Below are 21,181 nucleotides of genomic sequence, written 5' to 3'. Positions count from 1 at the left end.
CAGTAGCTCACACCAATGCCCTGGCAAGCTAGAAGGACTTTGCCTTCCTGGCAGGGAATATTGTGCTGCTGATTTCTTTTCAACCCTACCCCAAGGTACTATTGTGATATATGTGTTACAAATAACTGGACAGATGCTTAGATATACAGTAAAGTAATTTACGCACTGGTCCTGATCCTTCAGTCCTTAGCCAAAACACCAAATGAGTTCAGGCAGCGGAAAATTAAAGAGTCATTGCTCGCGTGATGAAAGTAGCATTTGTCTTACTGGTGGAGTTTCCCAGTGGGTTTCTTCCTATCTGGAGTGGCTGAAAAGGGTGCTGTTCTTCACCCTTCCCTTATTTCAAAACATTCTTTCACTGACCCTTAGGAAAATAAAATAAACCTGATTTAAAACCTTTTGCAAAGGGAAGTAAAAAACACAGAATGATGGATGGAGGGTGATACTGTGCTTGATCAAACTGAAAAAGGGCTCCCTGTTTGATAATGGCGGGATATATTTTTGGAAGGGAAGAGTAGGAGGAAGTAGAAATTGTTTCACTATTTGACTAGGAAACCATTTAATCAGTCAGATGTATAGAGAAGAAATCATTTCCAATATTCAAAACTCTGAATTGAAGCCCAGAATCCATAGGAAAGAGTTACTGGCAACAAGCTCTTCTGTTCGTCAGACTCATGGTCCCAATTTACTTCAGAGGGACTTCCATACTAGTAAAAAAACTTGCTAAGGGGCTTGATCCAATACCCACTGAAATCAATGGCTATTAGATCAAAAGGCTTCTCATCATATCTTAAATTGATTTCCTCTTCAGAAGTTTTCCAAGTTTGTGTTGCTATGTACCAAAGGCATCTGTATTTTAAGCAAGGGTAGGCTGTGCTCCCTTATAGTCCACTGTCTCTTTCCTGATCCCAGAGTGAAGTCATGATGCTCATATGTCCCTGGTAAGAGACTCGATACCATAGAATCTAATATTTTAGAGCAATCTTCAAGGACAATTCTCGCAACATGCTGGAGGATCTGGGAAGTATTGAGCTACTCCACTATCCCTCTTTGCTCTTTGTTACTGCAGTCTCACATAATGCCTTCTCTGCCTGAAACATCTGGCCAGACTGGGGAGCCACACACTGCCCAGGGAATAAATCTGCTTAGTACTGGTTGCTCCTCTTTCAATCAGCTCCCCCCTTTGGCCATGTGTGTCAGATAGAGCAAGAAGCATTGCCATTTACAGTGATTGTGGGAGAAGAGTGCATCAGCACTAAACAGCTCTCTCCGCTAACAGCTGGGCTAGGGGAGATGAGGATGGAGGAGTATCAGTGAGAGCAGAACGGGGTATCTGTACAAAAATACTACAGGGTGTTGCAGTTAGAAAGAGCTTTACCAACAGAGGATGGCTGAGTATTTAAACAATAAAGAACTGAAAAATCTTCAACCTTCCCAACAAGGTAAGTCAAAAGGTTCACTAATCAATACACATTTTACTAATGGACAACCCTTATGTGCTAAGTACTTTACAGGGCTATTTCAATCAATTTCTCCTTGGATTTTGCTATCCTGTATATGTTTTACCTGGGTGGTTTAACGCTCTGCATGGGGTAATAAAACTTCTAATGATAATGAGACGGCAACAATAAAGTCAAGCATCAATATAATCCATGTAAAACTATGTATTACACCTTAAGAGGAAAAGACCACAGAAAAAGAGCCTGATTTAATGCAACTGAATCCTGTGCTGATTACGTTTCACCAAGATTAATCTGTTCCATTCAATGGAGCAACATTCTAAGAAATACTTGTGTGTTGAGCTTTTGTGTCAACCACATTGCAACATTTAACACACACACACACACCGAAAAGAAAAAAAAGAGAGAGAGAGAGAGAGAGGCTTTGAATACTGCTAGGTTCTCCTGAACTGGCATATATTGTGAATGCTGGAACTTTCAAAGTGAAAGAAATAAACAAATTTCCTGTGATGATGAGTAATGCAGGGACATCTACAGAAACTGACATTTACAGAACACCAAAAATAAAAAAAAAGTTTCACTGGGTGTCTAAATATTAAGCAACACTCAGGTCTCTTAACAAAGAACCTGCCTTCTTATTGCCTCTTTCAAGCTAAAGAATTAGTTCTGCTTTGCGGTAGCCAATTTTGCAGAGCTAACAAACAATGTCTTTGTGTCCCTCTCTCTCTCATTTTAATAATGGCTAAATTTCCATTTTTTTTTCCTTCCATAGCCGTCTGCTCCTCTCCGTTAGTAGCTGGAAAATGCTATATCATAGGATAATCTATTTGCTCTTGGCCATAAAAATGGAAAGGTAAAAGTTTAAGGTTGTCAACATGCCCAAGCCTAGTTATGTGGCTTAATATATGCTAATTCTCTCTTACAACCATACACAGATTAAGTATTTGGTCCCTGTAGGCTCTACACAAGAATAGCTGAGAGGTTGGTCACAGTGTATGATTATGCTAAATTAAAGATGCAAAATGCATTCTGCATAATATGAAACTATACAGATTCATCACCAGTCAACTCCCATGTTTATAGTGGTATCTTGCTCAGCTAAGTTAACAATAAATCAACTCCTAAGTTGTAAATTCACTTTTGACAAGTAATATACTGCACCTAAGCTTTAAGTATCTTAGTGTAGCTATTCAGAGACAGACGTAAGTGAAGGTAATGGAGTCAAAAACTGCAAACTAATTGCTTCAGCTGAAAGCTTATTATTGCTCCAATTTCAAGCCTCACAGGAGTTAAGAAGTAATATAAACTACTCTAGGACAATGCAATTGTGAATCTTTTTATAAAATTTGCCTCTATTTTCACCTGAGCTATTCTTTATAAATAGCAAAATCTGCACATTTTTGTTGCCAGCTGGGGGCGGGGGGAACCTCAGCAGTATATAAAGAAAACACTAAGGTCTCAGATTCTCAGACTGTTGTTTTATTACTATTCTAATCATCAAACTCTTGGTCTCCTCTATAAGGTGCCTTCTATGATAATTTCCTCCTCAAGTCCACCTTAATTCTTCTAAAATAAGTACTTCCCCTGTTTGCCAGAAGCTGGGAATGGGAGACAAGGAATGGGTCACTCGATGATTACCTGCTTTGTTCATTCCCTCTGGGGCACTTGGCACTGGCCACTGTCAGAAGACAGGATACTGGGCTAGATGGACCTTTGGTCTGACCCAGTATGGCCATTCTTATATGTTATGTTCTTCTGTGCTTATGTCTCATTCCATATTGACAACCCGAAACATCTAGGGCCTGATTCTCTACCATCTTGTGCAGTCACAGTCACCAGTGAAAAGTGTGCAGTGTGGGTACAAAGCTTTCCCGTTCTAAGCTGGTAACGCTTTCCATGCATGCTGCAGGGGTGTAAAGGTCTACACAAGGGGCAGTGCGGTGGAGAGCCTGTATTCCAGCCATCATTAATAGAGCCCCATGAAATCCTTTTAATTTGTATAATTGTTCACATTATTTTTCAGGAATTTCATGTTATTTCATTTTATCCATTAAAATATTGTATTTCTTTTTTATTACATTTACGTTAATCAAATACCTCAAATGACCAGATATATAAATCCCCACATCAAGCCCTGCTCTCTCCTTCTCCTGCCACCCCGGAGGGAGCTGCCATCGCAGCATGGGGAGGAGCACATGGATCAGGCACCCTTGCCTCAGTAACTGTACAGACTCCCCCCTCCCACCATGGCACAGCTCCCTAATGGGCCAGGCTGCCAGGGACTCCTTTCAACACCACCAGCGCTGGGGCACTGTTGCCAGTAGCAGGGACCAGCCTCTCTGCAGTGGTGAGGCCAAACCAGAGTGAGTGGCGTTGCGACCTGGAGCACAGGGTTGCAACGCAGGGGCACGATTTCAGGCCGAGCTGTTCTCCTCGTCAGCAGGGAGCAGAGGCACATGCATCCAGCTGTGGAGGTGCTGGTGGTCCCTGCCGCAGGCAGCAGCATCCAAGGACTGGTGGGGCTAAAAATTGTGGCTACGGTAACAAGTGATTTTTTTTTTAATTTCATTTTATGTCTGTTTTGTTTTCTTCCCTGTTGTTTCATATTTGCGAAAAACCGGGGGGTTTAACCATTAATCACTTCATCTGATCTTTCCCTGTCTCACAGCTACTGTCATCATCACTCCCTGCGGGACAGAAGAGGAGGTGTCCACAATTGTTCCTTGCTCAGCTACTAACCATCAGCCTCCTCAGCAAGCTCCTGGAGAAACTGCTCCTCTTTTACCGCCTCATCAAACCTAAATTCATTCCGCTCGGGCACCTTTCACGGGACTGAGACTTCCCTTCTCCGCCTGGCACCTCTCTAGACATTGGATCCTCTCTCCCTTCATTTTGCTTTGTCTCTGAATGGTTTTCATTCATCCTCCTGTCCTGCTTCAAGCAAGGAGAGATGGTGCCCCAGCATTCTTTTCTCTCAGTTTCCATCTTACCTTTTTAAGAATCTTTCTCCCATCCCTCCTTGCTTTTGGTAGAGCATTTACCTTTCACTATGAAATGCCACAAGCCCCTGGGCTTGAACCTCAGCCCATGTGAATCTGCACTGCCCCATCAGCTTCGGTGGAGTTACGTCCATTGATCCACGCCCCAAGTGCCAAGGGTCTGGCCCCTCACTTTTACCCTCTTCTCTCCACCACGTAGGCCTTCTCCTGCTGCACGTTCTCACTTGAGTCTTAAATGTTACCGTTCTCAGGATGCCACCGAATTCTACCATCATCCCTCACTCCTCCCGTCTACAGCTCCGCCTATGTGTCTTGCCTTTTCCGACTTCCAGCTACACTGCACACTCCTACAGCTGACGTTTCCCTTGTAAGTAAAATGTCCTTTTGCCCTACGTAAAGTGATGAATGCCTCTGTTCTTGCACCTTCACTCCAACCTTGTTTGCTTCTAATTCCAGAAACCTTGGTGTCATATATAAACCTAAGCTTCCATTTGCCTCCCATGTCTCTCCTGTCTGCAAGTCTGTTTATTGCCACCACTGGAATCCTGCCAGTATTTGTCCTCACCTTGACCCTCTTTGGCCAAAATCTTCATTCATGCCTTTACTTTGCATACTAGTTATTTCAATTCCCTTTTTTACAGTCTACCCCATATATCTATTCTCTAAATGTCAAGCAGTCCATAATGCCACAGCCACACTTTCTTCTTGAGCTAGGGAGTGGTGCCAAGTTGCCCCCATCCTCCAGCACCTGCACTGGCTTCTTAAACATCTCCACCTCCAAAGTGCCCTTCTAATCTACAAAACACTTTGTGGACTTGCTTTGACTACCCATTTCACTCCTTCAATGCTCTCAGATTTGCTACCCTGCTGTTCCTTATTTAAATCCCATTTAAAACTGTCTTTTTTTATTTAGCCTACTCCTCCACAGCATTTGGTCACAAGACGTGTTTCAGATAATACACTGAAGAGAAACATTTAGTTTAGTGGGTTTTTTCTATTCTATATGGTACAAAACATGAATACAAGGTATTTTGTCATTTACATTATTTTAAATTGCTACCTTGTTTTGAATGCACAGTCTAAAGTGATCATGATTCATGGCTACTTAATATATTGCAAAGATCACAAAGGAACAGCATTAAAGTCAGAAGACTACAAAGCAGAAAATCTTAGTACACTGGTTGACTGCGGCAGTGCATGACAGAATTTCTCCAACGCATCACAATTGAATCCAAGCAGCTAGATGCCCTACACGAGGACAAAAGGAGCCAGTTAATTCCTTTTCCTTGATAAAGCAGGTTTTCTTTTGGAGTTTAAAGCCGTGTCTTGCAAATGCTAGTTAACTGGCTACCTGAACAATTGGGTTCCTCTGGTTTCTAGCAGCACATTCAGAGCATCCCACTACAGAAAAGGCACCTGGGGGGAAATTGCAACATATGTTAGCCACAAACTCCTCCTTAACAGTGATGTAGGGACAACAGCCACCAGATCTGTCCCAATAGAGTGTGCTGATGGCTAAGCAGGGAGATGTGCACATCCTACAGGCAATCTCTGCTTAAGCCTCCCATGGAGTCAGGACTACAACTTAACACGTGTACTCCCCTAAAGTGGAATCCCCAAAGAGGGGAGGAACCCTCAGAGCAGCAGTAGGGATGTGCGGTGTGTGTAGGGTGACTGTGGGAGAAAGCAGGGGTGAGTCAAGCTCAATGTATTTTAAATGCTTTGGGACAGACACTACCAGTTATGATGTATTTGTACAGTGTCAAACACAGCAAGGTCCTGATCTGGCTGAGGCCTCTGGGTTCTACTTCAATACTAATAATTGTAAATGGTTATGTGCCAAATTTACTCCTTTCCATCTCTGTCCCCCACCACCTTTCCTGAGGAAACTACAATGCATTGGTGACCTTCTAGAAAACACCGTCCTAGCCACCATGGATGTAGAGGCTCTCTACACAAAACATCCCACACACAGATGGAATACAAGCTGTCAGGAACAGTATCCCTGATGATGCCACAGCACAACTGGCTGCTGAGCTCTGTGCCTTTATCCTCAAACACAACTATTTCAAATTTGATGACAATATATATCTCCAGATCAGTGGCACCGCTATGAGCACCCGCATGGCCCCACAATATGCCAATATTTTTATGGCCGACCTGGAACAAGGCTTCCTCAGCTCTCGTCCACTCACGCCCCTTCTCTACCTACGCTACATTGATGACATCTTCGTCATCTGGACCCATGGGAAGGAGACTCTGGAAAAATTCCACCACGATTTCAACAGCTTCCACCCCACCACCAACCTCAGCCTGGACCAATCTACACGGGAGGTCCATTTCCTAGACACCACGGTGCAAATAAGTGATGGTCACATTAACACCACCCTATACCGAAAACCTACCAACCGCTATGCCTACCTTCATGCCTCCAGCTTCCATCCCAGGCACATCACACGATCCATTGTCTACAGTCAAGCACTGAGGTACAACCGCATCTGCTCTAACCCATCAGACAGAGACCAACACCTACAAAATCTCCACCAAGCATTCTCAAAACTACAATACCCGCACGAGGAAATAAGGAAACAGATCAACAGAGCAAGACGTGTGCCCAGAAGCCTCCTACTGCAAGACAAACCCAAGAAAGAAACCAACAGGACTCCACTGGCCATCACATACAGTCCCCAGCTAAAACCCCTCCAATGCATCATCAGGGATCTACAACCCATCCTGGACAATGATCCCACACTTTCACAGGCCTTGGGTGGCAGGCCAGTCCTTGCCCACAGACAACCTGCCAACCTGAAACATATTCTCACCAGTAACTGCACACTGCACCATAGTGACTCTAGCTCAGGAACCAATCTATGCAACAAACTTCAATGCCAACTCTGCCCACATATCTACACCAGCGACACCATCACAGGACCTAACCAGATCAGCCACACCATCACCGGTTCATTCACCTGCACATCCACCAATGTAATATACGACATCATCTGCCAGCAATGCCCTTCTGCTATGTACATTGGCCAAACTGGACAGTCTCTATGGAAAAGGATAAATGGACACAAATCAGATATTAGGAATGGCAATATACAAAAACCTGTAGGAGAGCACTTCAACCTCCCTGGCCACACTATAGCAGACCTTAAGGCGGCCATCCTGCAGCAAAAAAAACTTCAGAACCAGACTTCAGAGAGAAACTGCTGAGCTTCAGTTCATCTGCAAATTTGACACCATCAGCTCAGGATTAAACAAAGACTGTGAATGGCTTGCCAACTACAAAACCAGTTTCTCCTCCCTTGGTTTTCACACCTCAGCTGCTAGAACAGGGCTTCATCCTCCCTGATTGAACTAACTTTGTTATCTCTAGCTTGCTTGCATATATATACCTGCCCCTGGAAATTTCCACTACATGTATCTGACAAAATGGGTATTCACCCATGAAAGCTCATGCTCCAGAGTGTCTGTTAGTCTATAAGGTGCCACAGGATTCTTTGCTGCTTTTACAGATCCAGACTAAGACGGCTACCCCTCTGATACTTGACACCACCTTTTAGTGGCCTGTTCTCCATATAGCAACTTAGCAGCTTGAAAAAACTGCCAGAGTTTGATGCAATTTCATGTTCTTGAATACAGTGTTCTCAGGAGCCCTATTGCAGCAATTTAATCTCTTGTGAAATAGATCAGATACCATTAATGGAATGAAGCACAAATGTTCACTGTGACTTCCTGGAGAAAATCGTTCTTTGGATCTCCAGTATGATACGTGGTTTATAGAATAGTTATCAAATGAGAAAATTATCCTCATGTCAACAGTTTTCTCTTTAAAAAAAGAGTGTGCATTTAACACACACTTTTCACTAAAAAAAATCCAGCTTTGTTTTTGGTCTAAGTCAGTGTCAGTTGCATCCTTGCTCCTCTTTTCCTACTCTTGAATGTCAGCATTCAGAGAAGGACACTCCTGTCTGCCTTTGGCATAACTAGTATAAGCAGAGCCAAGACATCCTGTAGAGTTGGCTAGAAAGACTGGTATGCACATGTGAGGATTCACCTATGGGAAAGAACAGCTTCCAGCTCCAGCCAACGCTCTGTAGAAGCATTGCTATCCCAGGCAGCTGAGATGATGGGATGAACTAGCTCATTTCCTGGGTGCAATAGCCCTACCTGGCCCACCCCAGACTACTCCTAGCCACCTGTGGAAGTCGGGTAGCAGACAGATAGTTTGTGCCACCATGTTCCTCAATTTTATTCCAGGCGGATGTGGTGTTTCCAGAGCCCTGCATCACGGATTCTGATAGCAATGAGAAGGCAGAACCTGGGTAGTGAATCAGAACTTTCCCATAAGAAACATTTAGGCCCCAATCCATTCCCCTTGAAACCAATTGGAGAACTCCCATAAGACACAGCAACACCGAAGTGATGGGCCCAATAGACAGGAGAGAATACTCTTCACAATCTCTATTACAAAGTGACGTGAACAAGATAGACTGTGCCTGATTCTCAGGTATGCTAGGGCCTTTTCACACCACTCTGGCAATGTAGAGCAGTCTAACACTCCTTAAGGCCACTTTATATTGCCAGGGTGGAATGAGGAGGCTTCAGAGTAACTGAGACTCGGATTTATTGTATCCCCTTCAGTACAGGGTTATGCATATTGTATAGCCCAGTATATGCAGCACACATCAGTGAGGACTTGTGGGACCAGCCATCAGGTTGGCAGAGCCTGGAGCAATTTAAAGAAGCATCACTCGGAATACCAAACCTTTCAAATGTTTCAGTTCAGGGAATATATTTGGGGTGGGAACCCCTGCTACAGCTGTAAAATAGGCTTACTCAGATCCCCTCCAAGCAGCCATCCTGGCAGGAGATGGGGCCCTGGCACATGACCAGAAATACCCCTTCTGGAGCCACCCACATTATGCTTGGTGCCCCTTGGTAGTCTTTGAGCAAACTTGCAAAAGTAGAGGCAGACTTTAGCACACTGTACAAGACACTATTAATGTACTTCTTTGACAACACACTACAGTTCTGCCTGTGAAGTACAATGTGCAGTGGTAGACTGGGAGTATTAAACATTAATCTTTCCTTTCTTCCACTCCTCACAGAGCTTACATTAGGTTTCCTGAATTAACTACCCCACACCCCTTTACAAATTCCTATCATTTGAAATTAGAATGGCACATTTGAAAATAAATTTAAAAAAATTATTAACTTAATGACTATTAGAGAGAGCTATTCTATCGATCTGACTTCATTTCATTTCCTTGTGGGAATATATTTCAATCCAAAGCAGCCCTCCTCTTTCTTGCCTTTTTATCTAACATTTGGTTAGCTTATGTGACAACACACTAGGCATAAATGGTCATTGTTAACTCAAGCTTGTCTACGAAAAGTCTATGTGTCAGAGCAAAATCCGTCTCCCACTGCAGTCAATAGCAAAACTCTCATTAACTACAATGGAAGCAGGATCAGCCTCTTAATCAATTTTGCATGTTCAGGTATGAAGCTAACCCAGCAACCTTTCAAATTATAGGCTTTTTGTTTTCAAAAGTGAAGGACTGTTCTCTCGTTGTCTCTCTTTATTCCTGTCATACATGACTTTTAAAATGTCCAAACATCTCCTTTTACCATTATGCTGAGTACAAAATTTTGATGAAAACTGGTCCAATTATTTTTATGTTGAAATAGAGAACTATGTACATACATTCCCATGCCTATCACATCACAAAATGCCATGTAACAGTAGCAGAAAATAAGACTAAACCATTTATAAAATACAGTTTGCTACATGCAACAAGCAATCTTTTTTAGGCTACCATTAAAGTCACTGAGCCAAATCCTCAGCTAATGTAAGTCACTGTAGTTCCACTGACTTCAATGGAGTTATGCTGATTTCCACTAGCCAAGGATCCTCATATTTCTTCATCTACACTTGTTTAAAACTTTAACATGCAAAAATAGCTTTAAGAACTCATTCATATGTCCCGCTAGCAATCCCCAAAAGCACAGGCAAAGCTTTGGTATCTTCTCTGGGCCTGAACCAGAGTCCACTGAGGTCTTTCCACTGACTTCAATGGGCTCTGGATGAGGTTCTGTGACAACATGCACAGTCTCTAGTATGCAGGGCTCTCCAACCATTTGGGGGGAAATCAGTATTGTGGGAGAGGTAACTAAGCATAAATAGAAAACTACATCCAACTCCCACCTTGGTAAAGCCATCACAAACTGTGGTGTTTAGATAGCATCAAAAAATCACTTGAGGGCATCTTTCCTTTACTTAGGCGGTTTAATGTTATAAGTTGGTAAAATATACAGCAAGCAAGGAGGTAGAAGGTCTATTAACATTCTGGAGAATGTAAGGAAAATGAAGGTAAATTAGGTGGGCAACCAAAAAAAAACCCTCAAAATAAACATTTTTAATTAACAAGGGAGGAGGTGTTCATTCATTTCTTCAGGCTGCTGAATCTCTGCATAGTACATCTTCAGTCCTGAGCAATTCTGTATTTCATAGTTCAAGAGCAATCAGACCTTCATCTCAATGCCACCTCATTTTCCTTACAGGCATACAAATCACTATAAAGGTTAAGATTTAAGTGTACAACCTTTGCTTGTATTTTTCTGAAGGAAAAAAAAAACTTTCTCCATCCCCTCCTGCAGTATCATTTATTGGCCATTTTCTGTTTAGCTTAGTAGCATACGGAAAGAAAATATACCTCCGCCAACAGTGCAACTTGAATTCCTCCTGATCAAGAGGATGTCACAATGAGGAATGCAGAAAAGAAACAGTCACAATCTTATGTGACAGTAGCAGCTGCTTCTATAGAACATTCAGTCCTCTACACAGTCAGAGTAGCAATTTCACCTCCAGTTTTATCCCAGGCAAAATCTTCAGCTTGATCAGTTTCAAGCAAGAGAAGAACAGTGATTTTGAACAGCCACAAACGAATATCCAGTGGGAAATGTTTGGCGAACTCTGTACTACTTTACAATTATGAACTACTTACTTAAGTCTGATGGGGTCCAGTTCCTCATCTGGTGTAAATGGGTGCAACTGAAGTCAATGGTGCTGTTCCCATTTACAGCAACTTAGGATCTGGCCCAGGTTGTCAAGTCATTTTATGCAGTGGGAAAACAAAACAACAATTTTATAGCAGCTGGCAAACTTTTGTATTGATTCAAAGATTAATATCCACTGATATTTATATATGCCTGATATTTCTATGTCATATTCACATTAGGGCTTTGCTGAGGCAATGCCCGCTTTGGGAATTATTAAATGTACCATATGGATTGAATTGCTACTTAATTCCATAACTGATTTTCAACAATCAAGAACCTTTGCATCATGCAAAAAGGTGGACACACATGCTGTGCATTAAAAATGGGGAAAGGTCACAAAGGGACAAGTCAATAACAAAATGGCATTAGGAAGGTAACAATACTTACAAACAAAAGCAGGACTCCTTTAGAAAAGGCAACTGATTTACACTTTCTGAACCGACAGAGCCTAACTAATATCAACACTTTTACTAAGCTCGGGGAGAAGAATCCCTAGAGCTGCTTTTGTTCACAAGAAGCAGTTTTTATTTTCCTTCCTCCTGGACATACAGCTTTGTTCATTTTTATCTGCAGCAAGCAATGACAATTGGTATGTCCCAAAACAAACAATGAAAAGAGAGCGTGTGTGCTGTAGGTGACAGGTTTAGCTAAAGGCAGCCTCTCTGCTCTCAGGATCAAAGTTGTTTTCTTCACATTTTAACAGAACAGCTGATAAAGCTCTGGCCATTAGTAAAATGTCCCCCTGAAAATAAATATCAGATTGTGCTACCTTTGGAGGCAGGACACCCAATGAAATTTCAACCTCTCCCTTCCCCACCTATCTTTAAAATGTAACATCAGGGGAAATGTTTGGTGCTTTCAATGTATTGAGCTAGGAAGAAACTATTTTAAGAATTAATTTGTGTCCCAAGAGATTTAAATTATCCTCTTGTGCTATCCTAACCAATGATTAAAGCTGTGAACTTCCAATCTTTTAAGGAGACAAAGAAAATACAAGAATTCAAGATTCATCTTTATTTCCCTGTAGACTCTGACAATATATAGAGGAAAGCAGGGTTGTGGAGAGAACGGAACTGCTGCTATGCTGCCATATAAAGAATCTCTGAAATCTTTGCCATCCTTAGCTGTATCTCAGCCTGACTTCCCCTTATGTCACCACTTCTTATCTTGCATATCACTTAGGGCTAATGATGTGGCTCCTGCTTTTCTGACTGAGAAAGTTTCCCCCTTGCCTAAAAGCACAGAATGAAGATGAGCAGAGATACATATTCAAAAACCTGGCAGAGACAATGGAACAGAAAGGAAATTAAATCTTTGACTGTGCTTGTATATAAAAACACACACACCTGCAAAGAGAAACACATAGCTATAGTAAATCAAATTCAGATGTGGGGAAAGCAGCTGCTATTTCCATTTAAGTCAATGGGAGTTGTGCCTACTTTATACTATGGCTACATCTGGCAAATACATACTGGATACACACATGCATCTGAAGCAACTGAAATCTACTTTTGCAATTTTGTGCCCAACTACAAAGTAGTTGTAAAAAGCCTAGGAAGTTCCACATGCAAAGCTTGGATTACTACAAGGGACCCCTATCCCAGCCCACTGTACCAAACATCACCCCCACACAGCAGACAGAGGAAGTTACAGAGCTGAACGCTCTTCACCTATACATTATTGATTACTGTTAAACATAACAAAAAAAGCCCCAAACAAGCGAACCACACACCTGCTCCACAGCGCTCTCCTCCCTCTGCTAACTAGTGACTCAGGTGGCAATTTTAGTAACAGCCAACAAAGAGAACAACAAAAACAAAAACCATACAGGAAACTGATAGCTATATAATTCAAATCTATAGTAATTTCCAGTTGAGGAAAATAAACAGCATTACCTGTTCTTGTTGTTGGGCTTGTTTTCCTGATGCATTTTGTTCCTTGGCTGTAGTCATGCTCACCTATTTGTGCCCACTGCAGTGGTAAACAGGGTTTTACAGTGTGTGAGTGTGTGTGTGTTTTCAGGGACACACACAAAAGCTGAAGAGATAAGGATGTGTAACTAGTCCATCACTTAATCACTAGCTGAGAGACAGAGAGAAATTCTCCCCTCCCCCACAAAAATATAAAATAAAAATGTAAAGCAATAAATCTCAGTCTCTCTCTCTCCCTCCCTGTCCCTCTAAAATAAAATCAGGAAAAGAAAGATGCTGTGGGGGCTTCTTCAATTAGCAACAGCCTCTGCAATCATCACAGAAACAATGATAACTGCTTGGCAACCAGCAACTGGCAGCTCAGAGCTGGAAGACAGCGATGTGGTCCTCACTCCCCCACCTCTACACACAGTCAGCGCTGGAGCTGCGCATGCACCAGCTGGTGTTGTAGCAGAATATGCCTCCCTCTGAGAATGTAGCTCAGCAGCCACTTGCATTCCCAGCATTTGGGATAAAGGATCTAGGAGTGCAAATGTTGAAGGGATACAGGGCATGCCACATAAACTGCCCTCATCTCCCCACCCCTCATGTTTTCCTCCGTCCAGAGCAGGCAGATTCTGATGAAAGTGGCATACTCCACAAAAACTGCTGTCCCCCCCATATCTGCTTACATGGAAGTGCCCCCATCTCCCACCTGTTTGCACCCCCTATCTATAAGGGAAATGTATCCCAAAGGGTTACAATCGCTCCACAGACGTTGAACCCCCACTCCAAAGCAGAAGAGGCAAATCACAGAGACTATAACAGACCTTTTTGGGGCAAATTCCAACAGATATCATGCATGCATCAGAAATTGCTCTGCACTCAGCTCTTTGCCTCACTGGCTAGAGACCAGCACTTTGAGAAGGGTATAGCATACTTCTCTGCTCCTGCCCCCACACAGACACCTGCTGTCTTCACATTTTTTGGTTATTGTTGCTGTTTTAGGCTAATTTCCAGCTGTCTCTGTAGGTCAGCTTACACATAGCACTTGCTTTAACTCAGAGGTAGACAACCTATGGCTCATGTGCCAAAGGCAGCACGCAAGCTCATTTTCAGCGGCACTCACAGTGCCCGGGTCCTGGTCACCAGTTCGGGGGGCTCTGCATTTTAATTTAATTTTAAATGAAGTTTCTTAATCATTTTAAAAACCTTATTTACTTTACATATAACAACAGGTTAGTTATACATTATAGACTTACAGAAAGAGACCTTCTAAAAACATTTAAATGATTGGCACGCGAAACCTTAAATCAGAGTGAATAAATGAAGACTCGGCACAGCACTTCCGAAAGGTTGCCGACCCCTGGTCTAGCTGCTTTGCTCCCTGAGGATTCCTCTGGAATAAAGGGAATCGCTAGGGCTGCATGGAACTAGCCCTCAACAGGAGCATTCCTGGGAAAAAGGGGACATATGGTTGGCTGCTATATCTGGCAAACCACAACTCTTGAATGGCCCCTTTGGGGTCACAGGCAGTTGGGAATAATTTAGAGCAGTTCTGAGGATGCTCTAAATTATGTTGGGCACAGAGCCAGTATCCAATCAGCTCCAATACTGGACAGATATGAAGGTGCCATAAAGCCACCTTTCCCACCATTCCTCTGCCAGCTGAACCACAGCCCTGAACTGGATTCTACATTGTAGTTCAGAATGTGATTACACTTTGTTCTAGCATTGTGGAAAAGTTACACACCCCTCCTCAAGGTCCAGTGCTTGGCCCCCTGCTGAATCTGCAGATTGCTGTCCAAGAAAGTGGAATATCAGAGTATTTCTTGGGCAGGCAGGTGACCAATGTCCAATTTTTATTTCAGGAATTCATCACTTAGTGTCAAAGTCATCATGGGCACAACTCAGCTGAAGTTGATGGAGATGAGTCTCTTAGACCATAGTGAATTTGATCCTAAATGCACAGATGGGACAAAATCAGGCTAATTTTTCCTAAGAGTCTCTCCACTAATTCACCAAAGACCTTCTAAGCATTTCTCCATTACCACCAGCAAACTGAACTTCAGAGTAACTAGGACATGAAGTAAGTGTGAAACACAGGAGAGCTTCTAAGAAACAGATTATTATTGCCTGCCCCTACTCACCTGAGGCTTGCAGTGGCTAATTCTTAAAGAAAACTGAAAGTACAAGCCTGCTAATAAGAGGTTCACATTTAATTCTAACAGAGTTGGGCCAAACCTGGACCCAGGGTGATCAGGAATCTCATGCGGTTCCAGGGACTCTTTGCATTCTGTTCCCTGTATTCACTGCAGATCTCACACGCAGATAATTATCTTCAGTGGCAGTATTCACAGCTAACCAGAATAGGATATCTTGGACTCTGTTCTCACACTTCTCAGTAGCCATATGTGCATTATGGATCATGCTTAGCATTTCTGATCTCATGCTGTGTGATATTGTAACACAAAATCTTTTCATCACAATCCCATCACATGGACCAATATCAGTTCTATGGTCCCAATAGGTTGTTTGGGTTTTGTTTTTTGGTTTGTTTGTTTTTTTCCCCATCTACTCAACTAGAATTATACTCCAGGTCTTGTATACTTTTGGTGATTTTGTGTTTCATGCCTGACCATGTCTATTTTTCCTTCAGATATGCATAGCACTTGAGTCATGTTTACTTCCGACTTTCCCTCTTTACAGGAGTACTTGAAATACATTTTGCTTTTATTTTTCTTTGCGATTTGTGCCTAGAAAAACAAGCTTCTGCAAAACTGGTTGCTTTTATTGCATGCATGATGCCACACACTTTGTGCTGGAGTGTGTTCTGATGTGTATTGTGACACTTACTGCAAACAAACATGGTTTGAACTGTTTGTTTACCCTTTTCTTCTGCCTCCATCCCTTAGCATGCATTTTTCAATTTATATATTCTTTCACTGTTAATATTTTAAATTTAAGCACAGTTTTTGCCAGCTTTGCAGATATCCAACCTCACTTGCAATGTTAAGCTAATTTCTTCCAATAAGCTTGGCCTCAGATACACAATATGTTCATTGTCCAAATAAGTCCATTAGTTAACTATCCAAATTCACACTCAGCTTTGCTATCCAGGTCCATAACTTCATGTTGTGTGCTCTCACCTGGCAGCCAGCTTCTTGTGCTTTTTGCTGGTGACATTTTTACTTGGATCCCAGCACTCCACTGGAATGTACTGTAGATCTCCATTGCCTCTTGAAATGCCACACTTAAACGCATGGAGGATTTCATCTTCTCAGATTTCTGTGCAATACCACTTTCTTCTAGGAAAATACAGAAGCAGCAAAGCAACCATATTCTCCAGTTCTCTGACAAGTTCCCTCCCAAACAGAGGGATTCAGATAGCCAAACAGGTTGTTTCAGAAGGAACTGTTATGAGAACAGGCAATGGCCATGTGCACCAAAAGCCATTGCCATTCAGAAACAGTACTGACTGACGCAGGCAGAATAATCCTCATGCACGGGTGGTGTTCAGGCTTTCTATCTTGACCAAGCTAGCTTAGAGACCAGACTTTATTGTTTGGCCTGAGTCGCTAGTTACAAAAGGTTAAATAAACTCCTGTAACTTAACAAAAGTCTTTTCTCTGCAGAGTCCAGTGGCCGTTGACACATAGGAGTTTACACCAACTGTACCAGTTAGAGTAGTGGGGGAAGGAGCTGACAGAAAAAGATGTTGGTTGGGTCCTCGTAATCCTGCCTGACCAAGCTGGAAGTTAGCCTAATTCAGGGATGGCAATTGCCCAGCACTGTTAGGAAATTATGAACCAAGTGAGTACCAGCATTTTAGCTCCCTCTTGGTGCAGTGTTGATCTTTTCAACGGACACGTTTCCTGTCTGACGAAAACTACTTCAGTATCAAAGGAAGATAACATTACAGGGGTCAATAAGAGGGAGACGACTGAAGGCTTAAAAAGACTAGAACTGCCATGACTCCCTGTGAATCTCTTAATAGCTCAAGTAGAGTAGCTATGTCAAGGTGGTGAGTGTGTTCTGGAAGGAACAGTGACCCTTTTTACTATTTCCCGCCTAAATGAATTCCTAAAGGAATCTGTTTACAAAAGACTATCTCCTGACCCTTCCCTCCTGTCATAACCTTAGTCCCAGATTTGGACCTTAGCGTCCAAAATATGGGGGTTAGCATGAAAACCTCCAAGCTTAGTTACCAGCTTGGACCTGGTACTTGCTGCCACCACCCAAAAAATTAGAGTGTTTTGGGGCACTCTGGTCCCCCTGAAAAACCTTCCCTGGGGACCCCAAGACCCAAATCCCTTGAGTCTCACAACAAAGGGAAATAATCCTTTTTCCCTTCCCCCCTCCAGGTGCTCCTGGAGAGATACACAGACACAAGCTCTGTGAAACCAAACAGAGTGACTCCCCCTCTCCGTTCCCAGTCCTGGAAACCAAAAGCACTTTCCTATTCCCCCAGAGGGAATGCAAAATCAGGCTAGCAAATCCAACACACAGATCTCCCCCTGAGTTCTTCCTCCCACCAATTCCCTGGTGAGTACAGACTCAATTTCCCTGAAATTTCCCAGTAAAGAAAACTTCAACAGGTCTTAAAAGAAAGCTTTATATAAAAAGAAAGGAAAAATACATACAAATGGTCTCTCTGTATTAAGGTGACAAAAATACAGGGTCGATTGCTTAAAAGAATATTGAATAAACAGCCTTATTCAAAAAGAATACAAATCAAAGCACTCCAGCACTTATATTCATGCAAATACCAAAGAAAAGAAACCATATAACTTACTATCTGATCTCTTTGTCCTTACACTTAGAAACAGAAGACTAGAAAGTAGAAACTACTTCTCCAAAGCTCAGAGAAAGCAGGCAGACAGAAAACAAAGACTCAGACACAAAATTCCCTCCACCCAAAGTTGAAAAAATCCGGTTTCCTGATTGGTCCTCTGGTCAGGTGCTTCAGGTGAAAGAGACATTAACCCTTAGCTATCTGTTTATGACACCTCCATATCTGTGGAAGTCCCTACCCACCACACAAGGTGGAGGTAGGACTTCAGATGTCAGTGCAGGGCATCCATACCCCTTGCACGTTAGAGCACTGTGTATGCATTATTTTTTGCTTGGTTGGCCATATAGAAAAACCATAAAATATTTGTGGGGAGTGCGTCAACCTGAAATCAAATTTTTCAGTGAACCATGAAGTAAAAAAAAAGTGTTTGGGGTCAAACCAAACACCTCAAATGAAATATTTTGTTTTTTTTCCCCTAAACCTTGAGACTTCTTTTATTTTAAAATTAAGAGTGAAAAATTTTGAAACAGAGTCATTTAGAATAAAAAATAGAAACATTTTGTTGTAAAAATGTCAAAATGAAACATTTGGAATTTTCAGAATTTGTACTTTTTAAGATTTTTTTTTTACTGTAACTGTTCGATACAGATCCATGAGCTGTCTCGGTCAACCTGAATCCATCATTTGAGGATAAATAGTTTCAGGTGAAAAATGTTGCCCCACTGTACTGTACGCTCCAGCTCCAAGGCCACCTCTTACATACGGCGAACCCACCTGCCCCACATATAAGCAAGAGGGCATGGCCCAAATGAGGCCACTGGAGCCCGCAGTCGATTGGGAGGTAAACAATGGAGGCTGAGCAGCATCAGAGGTATTTGTCTGGCTTTTCTTTTTTATTATTTTTTAAGCTTTTTCTTCATCCTGCGGCAATAGCAGCTGCATGATAACCCTTCTGCCTCCAGGCCACACAGGACCCAGACCGGGCCAAATCCATCTGCTCATCTGTCATCAATACACTGAGAAGGATGAAGTCTATGGCATTGCACTGGTGGAACTGAATGCAGTATAGTGAAGAGCACCTGCAAGCCCACTGAGTCCAAGCCATTAGTCCTGAGGATTCTATCATTCACATCTTTGTCAGAAGTCCTGAGCGTCACACTTAACGTAGTCTGCTTTTGTGCAAACCAAGCCCTCTGTATTTCCTCTCTGATATTAATCAGTAACAATCACTGTTGTTTTGCCTGGTCTCCTCTCACTTCAGGGAGACATAAGGGAGCACTCGGTCTGGCAATCTGCGGCAGTGTATGAGCAAATGTACAACCTCCTTCTTCCCGAGCTTGCTCACATGCAGGTTGTAAAGAAAAGACCCTCCCGGCGAAGGTTTTAGAACGTGGTGCTATGGACCTAAGAAGCGTTAGCAAGGTAAATAAGAGAACCAGCAAGAAACAACCTGTGAGTGGTCGAGTCCACAGAGGGGCGGGGAGAGGAGCTTGTCAAATGATTTAGCCAGTGGAATTTCTATTTTGTGCATGTGTTAATGTTATTAATGTGGAAGGAGACTGATTAAACTTGGATCAAAACAGACCCATAGGAGGCAGAGGGGAAGGCGTTCAATATGCATGTGGCTGCTTTCCGGAGAGGAGACAGGAGAGCAGGACACAAGGTTGGCAGGTTTTGCAGAAGCAGTAGCAGCAGCAGCAGTGAGCTGCTGGGAGCTCCCAGTGGCTCTGCTCCGTAGCTGAGCTATCTGCTCAGTCAAAATGTGCTCTGGGCCCCCAAAGCTCAGCAGCCATGGCCTGCTGGAGAGGGAGCTCCGCTCATTCTCCAGGCCTGACAGAGAAGGGCCGCAGCCACCTCACTCCTCCCTGATCACAGCTCTCCTGCAGAGGAGGGAGCTTAACTTACCCCCAAGTGCCAGGTGGACTGGGCTCGATTGCCAAGCGCAGGAAAACAAGTCAGCTGGATTTGTGCATGGCAGCCCGTTAGCAAGACTCATGTCTAAATGTGTTCCACCCTTCAGCTTCTTCTGGCAGTGTAATGTACGGGTTCCCTACACAAGCTCACAAAGTACGTTTGGAGAAGTCTGCACACCCTCAGTAGCAAAAAGGGCACATTGTGGCATGACGCTGCACTTTGTAGCCTTCCTTTGCTTGCTGGTGGGTGGATGTTAGAAGACTCATCGCTGTGCCCAGATATATACAGCACGGGCTCCATACCTATGAAAATCAAAGGACTACCAGCACACAGAGAATCAGATCCCAGAACTCCAGGCCATGATTATATAATTTAGAGTTTGGTACTCCTTCCAGTAAAGACCCTCTTTAAAAGGATTTCTGTCTGTGGGGAACAGAGTACTTTGGCTGTTTATTCTTTTAGCTTTTTATTTGTTCTCTGGACTTCCTTCAGATGGGGAGAATTTGTTTCAGAAAGTGCACATTGCGCCCTGCCCCTCTCCATGAACGTGCTGACCTCACCGAGAGGGATATTACAGTAATGGCCTCAGTCACAATGGAGAACCTGAAACACCTAACGATGAGCTTAGTGGACACACATCTCTACTCCTATGAAGGGCAGCAGAAGCACTTATAGGCATTACCTCCATCCCACCTTCCACACTACTTGCCACCTATATATCTTACTGCCAGTGGAACAGCTAACACACATATAATCTTGCTCACAAACGAACACCCATCTCTTAAGAAGAATTGATAGTTTTTAAAGGACCTGTTGCATCACAAAGATATTTTGTTGGAAAGGAAAAAGAGTGCCATCATTCAATAATGTGAACAAACGAGCTTTATCTTGCAACAGTCTTGCCCTTGGTATCCATCTCCTGGTGTCTCTGTAAGGCCCTGATCCTGCAAAAAGATACCTCTGGGGATGCCTACACACCATGGACTCCCACAAACTTCAGTGGGACTCTGTATGGGCACAGGGCCCGCCCACGCA

The 21,181-nt window shown here is 43.0% G+C and overlaps 1 protein-coding gene across 5 annotated transcripts in view; it reads right to left on the bottom strand.

The window, feature by feature from the left end:
* Positions 1-21,181, bottom strand: part of DPP6 (dipeptidyl peptidase like 6) — a 792,069-nt gene that overhangs the window by 424,718 nt on the left and 346,170 nt on the right. Inside the window, exon 1 of one of the 5 annotated variants that reach the window (XM_050940407.1) lies at positions 13,423-13,844. The exons of the other annotated variants lie outside the window; for them this stretch is intronic. Coding sequence (XP_050796364.1) covers positions 13,423-13,479 — 57 coding nt within the window. The 5' untranslated portion in view covers positions 13,480-13,844. Of the gene's footprint in view, positions 1-13,422; positions 13,845-21,181 lie in introns of those variants that run through there. 5 annotated transcript variants of the gene reach the window in all.

Source organism: Gopherus flavomarginatus, chromosome 2, assembly GCF_025201925.1.
Source record: "Gopherus flavomarginatus isolate rGopFla2 chromosome 2, rGopFla2.mat.asm, whole genome shotgun sequence".
Classification (NCBI taxonomy): Eukaryota; Metazoa; Chordata; order Testudines; family Testudinidae; genus Gopherus; species Gopherus flavomarginatus.
This window is presented reverse-complemented; position numbering and strand designations above follow the sequence as displayed.